The following is a 15,430-nucleotide window of genomic DNA, read 5'->3' on the forward strand; positions in this document are numbered from 1 at the left end:
ATATTAAAGCAGGCTTCCTTCGCCTTAGTGTGCGGCCTTACTTCCCGTCTCCAATGCGCTGTTTTAAATGCCAGCGTTTTGGGCATACCACCTTCGGGTGTAAAGGTGAAGCGACTTGTGGCAACTGTGGTAGGGCTGCTCATGAAGGAGTTGGTTGCTCGTCTCCAGCTAGATGTATCAATTGCTCTGGCAACCACCCTGTGTGGAGTAGGGACTGCCGAATATTTTTAGAGGAACGCAAAGTCCAGGAAATAAAAACGACCAAGCGTATCCCCTATGGTGAGGCCAAGAAGATCTATAGGTCGATGCAACCTCCCACATTTGTTACATCTTTTGCATCCCTGGTTCAGAAGCCTACTCCTAAAGTCGATGCCTCGACGCAGACCAAGGTGGCGAGTGTTGGCACTAACACTTGCAGCTGTCAGTGCACTTGCAACGCAGCCAGTGTTTCAGAGCCAGTAGCCCCTACTCGACTGGCAGACAAAGGTACAGTGGCGAACTTGGACCAGCCCCTGGCGCCTCCAACAGCTGCGGCTGTTCCCAAGCCAGGTGCGCCAATTACAACTCCCACATCCGCTCCACCAAAGCCCACCAAACCACAGAAAGCTCCTGTACAGCAGCAACAGCGGGTCAAATCCCGTGGTAAACCATCTGACCATGCGGATGTTGTTTTACGTGAGGCTTCCTCTGACTCTTCCCCAGAGTTGATGGAATACAATGTATGTGTGGGGCAATCATCTCGCCCCACGCCTGCTCCTCCACCTGATGCGGTCTCCCCGCCTCGTCGGAGAGACAGGATGAAGGTGCTACCCCCATAATAGATGGCTCCCATACTCCAGTGGAACTTGCAAGGGTTCAGGACGCATGTGGAAGAACTTCGTCTCCTATCTCAGGATAGACCACTGTGTCTATGTCTCCAGGAGACTTATTTCCATCCATCATACTCCCCTGAGATACGATGCTATACGCTCCACAAAAAGGACGACCTGCGTGGAGAGAGAGCTAGAGGCGGCGTCCGTATTTTCGTCAGGACGGACTACCACTCCTCGCCTCTCTCACTTACGACGACTTTACAGGCCGTCGCTGTATCCGTGCACGTGCGTCATCCATTGACTGTATGTTCCCTTTACTTGCCCCCACACGATGCTCTTGATGAAGCGGCCCTCACCAACCTTCTTACACAGCTCCCCCAGCCATTCATTATTTGTGGTGATTTTAATGCCCACAATGTGCTTTGGGGCTCTGCAATTACCTGCCCCAGGGGTAGAGCAATTGAGAGGCTTCTCCTGTCATCCTGTGCCTACTTGCTCAATGGAGGACAGAGTACTCATTTCTGCACGGCGACTGGGTCGTTCTCTGCCATTGATCTTTCGCTTTGCTCTCCAGCTCTTGCTGCCAGTGCTCACTGGGAAGTGGTTGCTGACTTACACGGCAGTGATCATTTCCCAATCTGGATTCACCTGCCAGATGGCGTGGGGCACGAAAGGAGACCACCACGATGGGTGCTCAGTGGAGCTGACTGGACACTTTATAGCCAGTTGGCCCAATTCGAACACTGTTTGAATGTTGAGGTGTGGGTGGATCATATTACCAAAACGGTCCACCACGCCGCTGCAGCATCCATTCCACAGTCCACAGGCCACCGGAAGAGGCCACCTGTGCCTTGGTGGAGTGCCGACTGCCGCTCTGCAATCAGGACCAGGCGTGCGGCTGTGCGTCGGTTCAAGTGTCGGCCGACTGCTGAGAATCTTGCAGCCTTTCGGGTGGCGAGGGCAAGATGTCGCCGCATTATTCGTGAGAGCAAGAAGAGGTCGTGGCAAACGTTCCTGAACACCATTAATCGTTCCACCAAAAGTTCCGTCGTGTGGGAGACCATCAGGAGAATTTCTGGCAGAGGAGGGAGGTGTCCCATAGCTGCTGTAATGACTAACGGCACTCTCCACACGGATCCGCGAGACATTGCCCAGACTATGGCAGCGTATTTTGCCGCAGTTACTGCAACAACCAGTCTGGATCCAGGTTTACAGCGCCATAGAGCGGTTGCTGAGAGATGTAGTCTGAACTTCCAGTCCACCTCTCATGAAGTTTACAACTGCCCATTTTCTATGTGGGAGCTGGATTCTGCTTTGTCTGGAGCTCGTGACACATCCCCTGGTCACGACAGGATCCATTACCGTATGCTATGGCACCTCACAATGCGCAACAGAGAACTCCTCCTCGCACTTTTTAATGCCATTTGGGCGTCGGGTCACTTTCCTGACGCGTGGCGTGAGGCAGTTTTAATCCCTTTTTTAAAACCTGGGAAAGACCGCACGAGCCCAAGTAGCTACCGTAGTATTGCCCTCACTAGTTGCATAGGGAAGACCTTGGAGCGGATGGTCCACCGCCGCCTTGTCTGGATGTTAGAATCCCGGCAACTCCTTAGTCGCTTTCAGTGTGAGTTCAGGAGGTTTCATTCCACCTTCGATAACCTTGCCCTCCTGGAAGCGGCTATACAACAAGCTTTCCTCCGCCGTCATCACCTTCTAGGTGTATTTTTCGACATCGAGAAGGCCTACGATACCACTTGGAGGCGTCTCATCCTGGAGCAGCTTCACGAATGGGGTTTTCGTGGTTGTCTTCCTCTTTTTATTCAGTTTTTCCTCTCGCCACGATATTTTAGGTACCGAATTGGTGACGTCCTGTCTGATCGCTTTGAGCAGGAGAATGGTGTCCCTCAGGGTAGCGTTTTAAGTGTGACTCTCTTTGCCATCGCTATTAATAGCATTACGTCCATAGTGAAAAGTCCTGTCCAGTGTTCTTTGTTTGTGGATGATTTCTCTTTGTTCTGCTCTTCTTCAAGCCTTGCAACGACAACTCGTCAGTTGCAACTTACGATTAGGCGTTTGGATGACTGGGTGCAGAAGAGTGGTTTTCAGTTTTCCACCGAGAAGTCTATCTGTGTTCTTTTTAACCGTTCTCGTTCGATTTTAACCTTTCCTGAGTTGCGCTTGAGGGACACTATTCTTACTTTTAAAGACACGGTGAGATTTCTGGGGCTCATTTTTGACTCGAGGCTCACGTGGTTACCTCATCTTAAAGACCTGAAACGGCGGTCGCTTCAGGCTTTAAGTATTTTAAAATGTCTTAGCCACAGTACATGGGGAGCTGACAGGACTTGTCTGCTCCAGTTTTACAGGGCGTTTGTGCGATCTCGGCTCGATTATGGGTGCACGGTGTATGGGTCTGCGAGGCCTTCTTACTTAAAGATTTTGGACGTTGTCCACCATGAAGGGCTTCGGCTGGCCACTGGGGCATTCCGAACTAGCCCCATACCAAGCCTCTGTGCAGAGGCTGGTGAACCGCCACTTCATATGCGGCGACGGCTACTTACAGTGCGCCAGGCGTATAAAACTTTGTCCACACCATACACCCCTGCATACCGTACCGTTGCTCAGCCTCCTCTGGCACGTTTGTTTCATAACCGGCAACGTGCGCCGCAGCCCTATGGGATTCGCGCACAGGATTGCCTCGGTGCGATGTCTATGGCTGGTCTTCGTGTTTTACGTCGCGGTTGGAGCAGATCTCCACCTTGGCTCCTCCGGAGACCCAAACTTATTTTAGATTTGACTAATTTTCAGAAAGATGGCACACCAGATTTTACGTTCCAATCTCTGTTTTTTAACATTTTAGATGTGCATCACGGTTTCACTGTTGTTTATACTGATGGCTCCAAACAGGAGAATTTCCTTGGCTGTTCTGTGGTGTTCCCTGATCATGTTACCCGGATTCGCCTCCCTGCTGAATATACCGTTTTCGCAGCGGAGCTCCACGCGATCCTGAAGGCACTGGAGCAGATGCATCGTGTTCGGGGCGATCGATTTCTTCTCTGCTCCGATTCTCTTAGTGCCTTACAATCACTGCAGAACCTCTACCCGACTGAGGAGATGGTCCAGCTGATACATGACCAACTGTACTTGCTCCAACGGCGGGGTAAAGAGGTATCCTTCTGCTGGATGCCTGGTCATGTTGGCATATGGGGCAATGAACAGGCCGATCGGGCTGCCAAGGAGGCCTGCAGAGAGCAGGATGTGGTCCAGTGTCCTATCCCCTTGCAGTCAGTAATCGCTGCACTCCACAGGAAGTGCATGGAGATGTGGGAGGACGAATGGCTGGCGGTGACGACCAATAAACTGCGGTCGGTAAAGTCAACCACTCGGCCGTGGCGTTCCTCCTGCCGGCTGCTCAGGCGGGAAGAGGTGGCCCTCACACGTCTTCGGATCGGGCACTGTCCTCTGACGCATAGCTATTTATTACGGCGGGAGGATCCTCCGTTTTGTGATGCTTGTGGTGTGCCAATCTCTGTCCGGCACATTTTAACAGACTGCATTTTATACCGTGATGCAAGGGCAGAAGCACAAGTTGATGGGGATCTGCCTTGTGTTTTTGCTAACGATGAGACGTGTGTGTCTAGGGTTTTTAAGTTTTGTGATGTGTCTGGACTCTGGCCTAAACTTTTAGGCTGGAGGTTTTAGTGTATTGCAGAGTGGCTGACTCCTCCCCTTTTTCCTTGCGGTTAGCCAGCCACTTCCATCTGCTCCATTGTTTTAGCTCCCTCTACCTTTTTCTTCCTGTGTTCTCCATGTTTTACTGCTGACGCCCTGCTTCATCCCACGCTTCGGTGTGGGTGAGCACATATTTTTCAATGATTGTTCCCCGTGTTTTAGTTCCGTTTTATGTCACTGTTCTGAGTTTTTTTTTTCTTTCTTGACACCCGTCTCACTATGATACTGCACGGGCGCTGAAGACCTTGCTGTCGTGCGCCCACAAACCCCTCTACTACTACTACTACTACTACTACTATTGTATTGGCTTCTAACGATGACATAAACGTCTCCAGTATTTAAACAAGAGTTGTGTCATTCAACAGAAAATTGTCTCTAAGATCTAAAATTATAATACTGGAACAGATGACCACTTTCAGTATCTTGGTTGTGACGCGGTACAAAATTGACAACAAGATCTTAAAATTTGACGCAATCTATGGAACAATTAAATATACGCTAGAAAATAAAAATCCAGGTAAGAGTTTTACAAACTTTGGCAGTGCGTACTATACTCTGTGGATTTGAAACCTGAATTCCTACACAAAGGGATTTGAGCAGGGTGCAGGCTGCAGAAATAAGATTTCTCCGTAGTGTTGAAGGTTGCACCAGAGGAGATGGCTTCAGAAGTTAAGACATTAGAAATGATTACAAATTGATTCAGTGCGAAAGAAAATGGATCTAAACAGAAACAGATGTGAGAATATGTAGAAAGAATACATGAAAATAGACTCCCAAAACAAATTCCTAACTACAAACCGAGTGGGACAAGACAGGGTGAAGGCCACGGAAGAAATGGCTGCATCTAGTTGACTGGAACAGGCGAAAACACTTAATCTATGAAGGAAGGAGAAGATAATGGTGGTGGCAATGAAGAAGAAGTAGACAATATCGAATTAGGTCCTCATTGACCGTATTGGGCTGTTTTCATAGACAAACGGCCCATTTTTGTTTCTTTGTGTCAAACAAAAAACACGTGGACAGTGATTTTCATCACAAGAAGCTCCTGAGTGCTTCCATAACCATGTTTAAGAGGTACTAACCTCATTCTGAAAAAAGAAGGTTACGGAAGTGGTCTGAACACATGCATGATTGTATAAATTTCAAAGGCGAATCTTTTGAGAGTACTATGTGTGTGTCCAGGATATGAGCAACTATACCTTTCACATATTCACATAGTGGCAGATCTACGTAGACTTGAGCCTCTTTTCCATTCACTGGACCATGTCACGTGTCCCAACAGGGACACCGCGCAGTATTTCCGAATATTTGACAAGGGCAGTTATTTGCTGGGAAATTCTGCATGCTCGGTAACCCATGTACCTAACGCAATCTAATGTTCAACCAATCTGAAGATGCCTAAATCAGGTGAAATGCGTCATTGTACATAAATAATAATTACATTCTCGCAACCGAGACAGCTTGTTTCTTCAGCATGATCATAATTTGAAATAGGAAACATTCCCTAACGTTTCGTAAAATTATATTTATTTGATCACGAGCTAGCTTTCGGATCCTTAGGTCATCTTCAGGGGACAACTGAATGGAGCATACACAGATACATGACGTCCGACTTGCACAGGTATCATTTATGCGTAAGATACTAAAGAGACAAAAATTATGAGTGTAGTATTTACATCGGAAAGCATTACTTTTATGTCGCAGAGAAATAGATACATTAGGTAACAAAGGGGACAAAGTTTTTTACACGGAGATACGTTTAACAGCTGATCAAAAATGAAGTTGAATTTCAAGTTTTAATCTATTATTTGTAACTAAAACTTAATTTAGCAGAGGGGAAAAGGACTTAGTTTGTTCTTTTAATACTAAGCTGGCATTCTGTGTCTTATGTTTATTGATTTCCAGTACTCCAGTAGGATCATTCTTGTGCTTATCTTAACAAAATGTAAAACTTCGCAGTCTACATCAAATGAGTGATTTTCTGTCAAAAGATGATTGTTAGAGATTGAACCTTTCTTTCTTAACTCCAGCTTCCCTCGTGTTTAGATAAACTAAATACCACAAGTCTGACGGCCTAGCTATGGCTTTGCCTCTTAGTCCTATCGTATCTCCTATTTTAGTGGAAAACTTCGAAAAAATGTTCTTATAGAAATACGCACCGAAGTGCAAAATTAAATACTGGTTCAGGTACGTGGATGATATTCTGTGTTTGTGGACATTACCACTAGCCAGTTTGAGACATTACTACGACATTTAACTTCCAACGCAGGAAAATTCAATTCGCAATGGAGCTGGGAGGCTGTTATGCAAGGTGGTCATAAACAGTATGAAAAGCCTGTAAGGGTAGACTATACTGAGAAGTAATTGTTAAGAAAAAATTCTGTACATTGCGCTGTTTCCGAGCTAATTAGCTTGAAGCTAGCCTCTGAGGCCGCTGCGCGCGCAAATTCGGGCAGCCCCCGGAGTCGGTGTCGCCAAAAAAGTTTTTTGTTTGGTTTCCTAACAAAGAACAAGAAAGTGATACAAAAACTGGACAAGGGGGAGTAGTAAGGACTGAAACTGAGCCAAAGGTTGAGCAGTCTCGTGCGCTATCATCTACACAGTGAGAACAACTTACACTAATTATATCTGATGTGAATAAATGCTCCGAAAAAAACTGTTAATAACATGGCTTTTTTCGACATTTTGACGGTACTACTCATTTTTAAAAAAAATTTACTATAATTTTTTGTTATTAGATATGATTTAAAATTGAAGTAATCACTCAGTAAAACAAGTTTTCCTCATTTTTAAAAATTTTATTAACCTTCAAAATAAACAGGGTGTTCCGCCGAAGTACCAGGGTTCTCAGAGTCAGAGGGAAAGTTTGGAAGTTCCTGTACTATAGTCAAAAGTGATTTGTGTTTCTTTCTAGTGACCCTGCCTTTGGGCTGTGTTTCTCATGCAAGAAAACAACCTGCAAAAATCTCGCATGGCCATACATCAGACACCGTCCGCCCCAACAGGCACAAGCGCCTGCAAGCGAAACAATGATCCGCGCTCGTCTCGCATGTTGGTAAATGTTCCGTGCAACATCAATACTCTGGTCTGTTGTCGACGGAGTCTCTGGCAGCCGCCATGAGAGCGCGCTTCCACGGCCACGGCAGAGTGAACACGGCCAGTATTCTCCTGGGATACGTCACGTGTCCGCCAGCAGCTCGCACTTCACCTGAGCGCCGTGGCATTATACACGCGAGCGCTCAATCACGGATTAGTAGTTTAGTTTCAGCTGTCAAAGCAGTCATTCCTTCGAGTTCTCTGAGACAGGCACCGACTGCATCCACAACCCAGCAATCCGAGTTTCACTAAGAAATCATCCCCATACAGTGTTTAGCTTCTAATCTGCACCGAGCAGTGACTTTACTATTTCAGGCTTCGGCCTTACGCCAACTTAGTATTGATCATGCGATTAACTTCTGGGCTTGAACTCACTTTAGCCTTCAGTGAATTAATCATTATTTGTCTTTCTTGTTTGAGGCTCAAAGCACCACAGAACTTTTATTTGTATGTAACTTAACAATCCACGAAGAAGACTTCGTTCTTTACTACTCTAATGAAGCTATTCTACATATTTTACCTGGGCAATGTCCTCACTGCGCCTTCAGCGGCACGAGACACATATCTTGAGGAGTTTCCTGGCTCTAATACCCCCCCCCCCCCACTCTCAGTTTTTGTTGTGCGTCATTTGGCAATGAGGAATTTTCTGCGACCCTATCACTCCTGCTCTCAGTTTTCGTCCCGTTATCATTTGGCGCTGAGGAAATTTCCGGCCCCAGAACACCCCTCCCCGTTCAGTTTTCGTCCAACCATTTGGCTACGAGTAAATATTTTCACAGCTTCCGTGCTGCCTTTCCAAGTTTCGTCCCACCACTAGTGACGCCTTCTATATTTCATCCCACCATTTGGCGACAATTAAACGTTTTCACCAGTCCCATCCCTCCAAGTTTTGTCCCATATCAATTGGCGACAGGGTTTTTTTCTGGCCCCAGCGACTCCTCTGGCTCCAATCTACCTCCATGATCCGTCCCAGAACATTTGGCGATGTGATATTTTCTTCTGAACTCAGTTTTTTATCCATTCTTGGTAGACAGACCTCGATGTTTTCGTCCGTCCACTGGCGACAGTTTTCAACATTTTCATCCCACTACAGACGAAGGCTTCCACATTTTCGTCCCACCACTGGTGATGGCTTCTACATTTCACCTCACAGTTGAGTGATGAGGGCACAAATTCCCATTGACTCCAACGCCACTGCTGGCTCCAGCATTACTGCGTGAAATTTCGTCCCATAAACTGGCGACGTGGAAGAACATTTTTAATCGGGCTTGGCGCTATCGTTGGCTCCTGCTCCGCGTTCCAACGTTTCGTACCATCAACTGGCGACCGTTTAGCAGAATTTTTCATAGGCTCCAGCGCTATCTCTAGCTCCAGTATCTCCACTCAACGTTTCGTCCTATCCACTGGTGACTAGTACGTTCACGCTTGATAGAGAAGTGACACTCTAAACCTCATCCATATTACACACCATGTACCTGACAGACGCATTTTGTAGAAGCTATCCGTGACCAGTATGACATCAGAGGAATGTAGCTGCTGTCCCTGGCATGCCTCCAGGGTCAACCATCTCGGGAAAGCGATGCTGCAGCTCTCTCCTTCTGGCACAGCCCCAGGTCCTTCGACTACATCTTTCATCATGAATTGACCTCATGGCGACTACCACCAGTAAACCAAATAAACCTCCACCATCTCATCTGTTCCTTTTCCCCTATCCCAGCCCTCGCCTAATCCACATATGCAATTACTGAATCTGTTATCTCTTTTTAATCTACACACACATTTTAGGACTATCCTTTATGTGTCTAATATAAGGGGAGTGCAAAAAGAAACGAGCCAGAGACATAACTACAGAAACCAGTAGCTGTGTTAGAAGTATTGACCCTGGCTGTTGCGATACTTGTCCCACTATCCCACTGTGAGTCAAGGTGGTGAATGGCTGTCTCATAAAATTCCTGGGGCTGCGATGTTAACCAGTTCTGCACGTACAGCTGGACGTCGTCGTCCGAGGTGAATTGTTTGCCCTTCAGAGCCTTTTTAAGGGGTTCAAAAAGGCTTAATCACAGGGACAGTGGTCAAGACTGTATGGAGGGTGGCCGCGAACCTCCTATTTGAATTTCTGCAGGAGTGCCGCGACTGTGTTGGCCGTATGAGGCTTTGCATTGCCTGGTCGTTTTGATTTGATCCTTTGGCGAAGGGTGGTCAAGGTTTGCGAGTAACGCTGGGCATTTACTGTTGTCCCATGCTGCAGGAAGTGAATCAGAAGGAGGCCATCTTGGTCAAAGAAGAACGTTAGCTTTTTTGGATTTTTTTGATGGTGGTGACACTGGGTGCTTCCACTGGAGACTTTTTCGTTTTGGTTTTGATTCCAAGTGATGACACCATGATTCATCTCCAGCCACCATTCGTTCCAGGAACGCATTCCCTTCCCGAGCATAGCGCTGCAGGTGAGCAAGACAGTGAGCCATTCGACATGCTTCCTGGTGTGGTTGAAGACTGTGGGGCACCTACTGGGCACACACTTTGCACATGTGCAGTCTTTCCTTCATGATGGTGTGAACACGTCCGACGTTCAATCCGACCACGGCGGCTATGGCTTTCACTGTCACTCTGCGATCGTGGGTAATGAGTGCATCCACCAGCTGGACGATGTCATCAGTAATGCAGTGTGGTCCTCCAGACCGTGCATCATCGGCTAACGACACCCGTCCTTCCCTGAAGCGCTTGTTCCACGCCTTGACCCTTGCAAGGGACACGCAGTGATCGCCGTACACTTGTGACATTCGTCGATGAATGTCTGTTCCTCGTACTCCTTCCGCTGTTAGAAAACGAACAACACCTTTTTGCTCTTCTTTTGACGCCTCCATGTCATTGTTTGCAATGCGACTGGCAACGTTGGACGATTGATTATGCTGCTGCTAGCTCTGTATAGTCACGTGACGTGCACACGTGCCCTTTAGCGACAGGCTGTGAACTTCCACGCTATGGTCGGAACCACACCTCGTTACACACGCCACGATATTACCCTCCTGTCACCGGTTTGCGCATTCCAGACTTCGGTTCGTTTATTTTTGAACGCCCCTTATACATGCATTCGTGTTCCTACACCTCAAGAGCTCCTGCACTAATCTATACCCTCTGGGCACAATTGTTTTACTTGTATACTGCTCCCACATCCACGTATGCCCTCCAGGCACAATATTATTGCATTAGACATACTCCATACATTCAGGGGACAATAATTATATTTGTCACGTGCTCTCACATTCTCATTCGCCCTCCAGGTACTCTTTTCCTGCATCCTTTACGCGATGCTCTTACACCTCTATCATCAGTCATCTGCATGCAGGATCCCATACTATGTTTGGCATCCTTGACGATTCGCTCCAGCCAGCTCGCTCCTCAGCTACTGCCAGTCTTGCCAACCACTACAGGTCTCCCAACAACAGCCTGATGGTGAGTCCAGGATCTCAGCCTCTGGACACGGCCGCTGGAGCCATCTGACGCAACTTCCTTAGGTATAAATATTACACGCCACAAATAATATTCCAATGAAGCAACTATACATCGTTTACCTGTATTTTTTGGGTGGATGTACTGATTTAAGTAATATTTTTGTAGGGCTGATAGAGTGCTTTAGAATTGTTCCGGGAATATTTAGTCTATAATCATGTTTCTTTCTTGCAAGACATAGTCAGATATTCATGATTATTTCTGCTCAATTGTTCACTTACTCTGTGCAATGCCTGTAATGAGTAAAGCATGTATTTTTTTAGCTGGTGGAGTAAACATTATGTAATAAAATTACTTTATTTTTACAGGAAAGTAGAAGGCGGCGATGCAGCTGGATAGTGAGATGGGTCTGTATTCGAGGAGCGTTGTTCGTCTATGAAAATGTAACAGAGTCAAATTATAGACAGTGTAAAGTAGAAAATGTTTTGTACCAAACGTTTGCAGTGTTTGTAACATGGACAAAAATTGTTTTACGGATGTTTTCATTTATATACTGTCAAATGAGTTTGTGATATAGATTTTGGAAAGACAAACTGTTGTATCGTCAGCTAATGTACATTCTCACGCATGACATTTACAAGAGATGTCCAGATATTTGAAAGTAATTAGCAGGTGACAGATTTCATCATTATCGACAATTTATTGTTTGCTATAGATGTAAAACGTGGTTTCCATTTGCCTAAACTGAATGAAACCATTTTAATATTGTTTAATCAATTTCATTATCACTACAGGATCTAGATTTCGAGCTATAAATCCATTTTCTAGCACACAACTGCCCTAATGATGGGAACAAAGCCAAGATAAACACACCAACCTCATAATGTATCGATTCTTGACTTAAATCACATCATTTCAAATTCAGTTCATAATATCACATATTGACACTAAAGATTCAAGACGGATTACTTTTCTGATGATAGTAGCTTGCCTGTGTAAAGGGTACTGTAAATAAGATTCTGATTTCAAGCTGTTAAAATGGGCCTATAGTTTGGAGGAAGAATGTATTCATTTTTAACGATATTTGCTAGACAGTTATCTCTAAATAGATCATTTCCTTTATTCGTGTTTTGCTTAAATGTTGTGCAAATAGGGGGCTGGGCACTCTGCCATCGTATAAGAAGATACGATTAGTTTGATTATCACTATCTGGTCGACACTTTATGTGGCTGTTACCGTTGTGCTGTAGTCAATTGATCCCTATTGCGATTGCACTCGAATATAGGGTTTTCCAGTACAAAGTCATTAGTGTATATACAGGCAATTATAGTTTCAAAGCATCTGATTTACCTGTATTATCCTCACATAGAGATTCGTTAGTTCTTAATTGATAGCTTATATATACTAGCGAATCATTTGAAAGTGATGATAGTATTCGGTAATAACCCCTGTCAAGTCTCTTTTTACGCAAATACAGTTGAAGGAAATTATCTGTCTATGAATTCTTAAACAGTTCTGTCTAGGTTTCTTTTACTGTGAAAAGTTACGAAAATGCTATTAAACCTAGCGCAGAGCGAACATACATCACAGATTTGTAACACTTTATTACTTAAAAATCTGTTCTGACTACAGTCGTTCAAAATTTTTAGGAAAGTGAGGGTTAACAATGACAGCTTTCTCTCAATGATATGAAATCAGTAGCAGTAGCGAATACCAGTTACGTAAACGATAATATTTCCCTCAAGCGAAAAATTACTTTCTTTGTTCAGCTAAATTTAACACTATCTCACGGAGATTAAGCTAGGTATCGAGTCAGCGATATATTTTACTACCTACACTAGGTTTCTTTGATTCTCTTTGTAAAAAATCTCACTTCTTTTTCGTCTCATATCTCTTGAAAACTGTAATTAGTTTCGAAATATTTATAACGTTAACAGAATATATCTTTGAATTTCAAGTAATTTTCTTTTACATGTATATTTTTCTCACTTTTTAAAATTAGAGAGTCGTAATATAACGAAAAACACTTTTCATCATATTTTATGCAATTCCAACTACCTAGAGCATATTAAGAGCCTTCGCTTTCATTTGAAAACGCTTTCAGACTCTTATTTCTCATTTACCTTGAGTCTTGGGATTGACAGAAGTCAATGAAGAGTAACTTATTTTGATTAGAACTCGGAGAGCCAATATTAGCTTAAGTAACGAAACTTTATTTTTTTCTTTCATCTTTAATATCAGGTACAGTCAACACATCACAAGTGTAAGAGTGCTTTCAGATTTTCTTAGTTCCTACTAACGTATTATATGGAAAAAAGCAAACAAAGAAGACCATACACTTCAACAATTTAAACAGAGTTCAATCCTCTTTAGGTGTTAGCGTCATGCGACCACTAAAAATGCCTTATGGTAAAGGTCAGTCAACACTGGTAAATCAGAAGTAATAGTTTCGCTGTACAAGTACTTTCAATAGTGGGTCGTTAGAAAGAATGGGTTGTCTTTTACTACTTTAGGACAGATCTTCTCAAACTCATGGGCAAATTTTCACTTAAAGTGCAAGATAAGTTCCCGCTATCCAGTGGTAGGGCCTGTCACCTTAAATTTAGTGTACTTGAGACATTATCTCGCTCAAGGCCAAACTGCCTTCTATACAACACCACAAAATAGAAACAACTCAATTACCTCAGAGTGTGCTACCACAACCTCTAGCAATATTATACAGAAGAATACGGATAACAGTCCGTTATCACATACCAGTAAACCACAATCGCAATCATTAACACTTGTTCTGTACAGCCCACAAACATACCGTTTTAACAATAAATAATTACGCACGTTAAAAAAATAATTCGTTACAGGAGATCTCCCATTACCATGTGAATCGTTTGGTGAATCCTGATTCTATTAACCACGAAAATAGAAGCTTATTCCTACAAAAATCTGTGTTGGGAGGATATGCGAAGTGATAAATATAGTTGATAGTGGCTTCTTGTTGTGACTTAACGCACCAAATAACTCACTCCCGACAATTATCTTCAGTAAGACTGACAATTATCTTCAGCAAGACTATCTCCCTTCAAGACTCGAACGTTACTAGTTCGGCTGAAATGGTACTGCCTATGAGGATCATTTTAAACCTGACTGGAACTGTTAATTTGGACAAACGTAGAGCCCCAGTATTCCTTTTAAGAATTTTAATGTTGTCGGCTGCATTCTCAGTGGCCAGCCCCGACTGCAGGCTCTAACTTCTCTGGATTGCACGATGGCATGTTGTAGTGCACCACGGCAATTGTCGAATACTGGTATACTGCATCTAGAATTTATGGCATCTACAACACAAGTATGACAGACATATATATGAAAACTTTAATAAGCCTTCCTTTAATATTTCCTTGGACACGAAACATATTTCCAGATGCTTAATCAATAATTAAAGGGGACAAAAAAAATCGTGTGTTTGCGACTTGACACAGCACAGCTGCCAAATAGTTGACATGAGGTAGCTGAATAGTGGCAGAAGTGAAAGTTATTGTAATCATTAAAATACGTGCCATAAAACAAGGTTGAAAACAGGTTACAGAATTTAGCACAATCTCCACGCAGGGTAGTGCGAGGGCTGTCCAGGATAAGCTTAGGTGTCTTCTTGCCCTACAGATCTCTCGTCCACTTTATTCTTCAGGACGAAACTGTACTTTTATTACTGAAGCTTACTTCAATGAGTAGTCATAGGATGACTGTAGTCATCCGATATATTGCTGTAGATACAACAGATCTTCTCAACGTAAAGCATCTCAAACTACTGAATCTATGTAACAGCCAATCGTAATTTCTTTTTTGGCACAACACTGTTAGCGTTTTGCATGGAGGTTTCTGCTTTAAGTATTTAGTGGAGCGACGTACGGCGATGAAAAGTCTCTGCTACACCTCTGCTGACGTCACAGCATCTGCCGCTGCGTCCAAAACAGCACATGAAGGTCAATGAATACCTCAAATAGAAATTACAAAACACAGGCGAAATTTAATCTAGAACATGTTACATAAATAAATCATTGATTTACAAAATCCAAACCTTACTTAATGGCAACTGAAGTCAATTCAGTATAACAATAAAGTACGCTTGCTCATTCATAATCAGTGCCAAGAGTACAGAATTTTTAAATCGAAAAAATATTCATGAGAATATCCCAAACTAAAATCTGGAAATTTCCGTACCCTGTCACGTGCCATCCATATTGAGTAAACGTAACTCACTAATTCACCAATTAACCATACACATATATATATATATATATATATATATATATATATATATATATATATATATATATATATATAGCAAC

General features: G+C 43.9%; 1 protein-coding gene across 1 annotated transcript in view; it reads left to right on the forward strand.

The window, feature by feature from the left end:
* Positions 1–7,577, forward strand: part of LOC124545595 (outer dynein arm protein 1-like) — a 106,679-nt gene extending 99,102 nt beyond the window's left edge. The window contains exon 9 of the mRNA XM_047124543.1: positions 7,459–7,577. Coding sequence (XP_046980499.1) covers positions 7,459–7,577 — 119 coding nt within the window. The remainder of the gene's footprint in view (positions 1–7,458) is intronic.
* The last annotated feature ends 7,853 nt before the right edge of the window (positions 7,578–15,430 follow it).

Source organism: Schistocerca americana, chromosome 8, assembly GCF_021461395.2.
Source record: "Schistocerca americana isolate TAMUIC-IGC-003095 chromosome 8, iqSchAmer2.1, whole genome shotgun sequence".
In the NCBI taxonomy this organism is placed as follows: domain Eukaryota; kingdom Metazoa; phylum Arthropoda; class Insecta; order Orthoptera; family Acrididae; genus Schistocerca; species Schistocerca americana.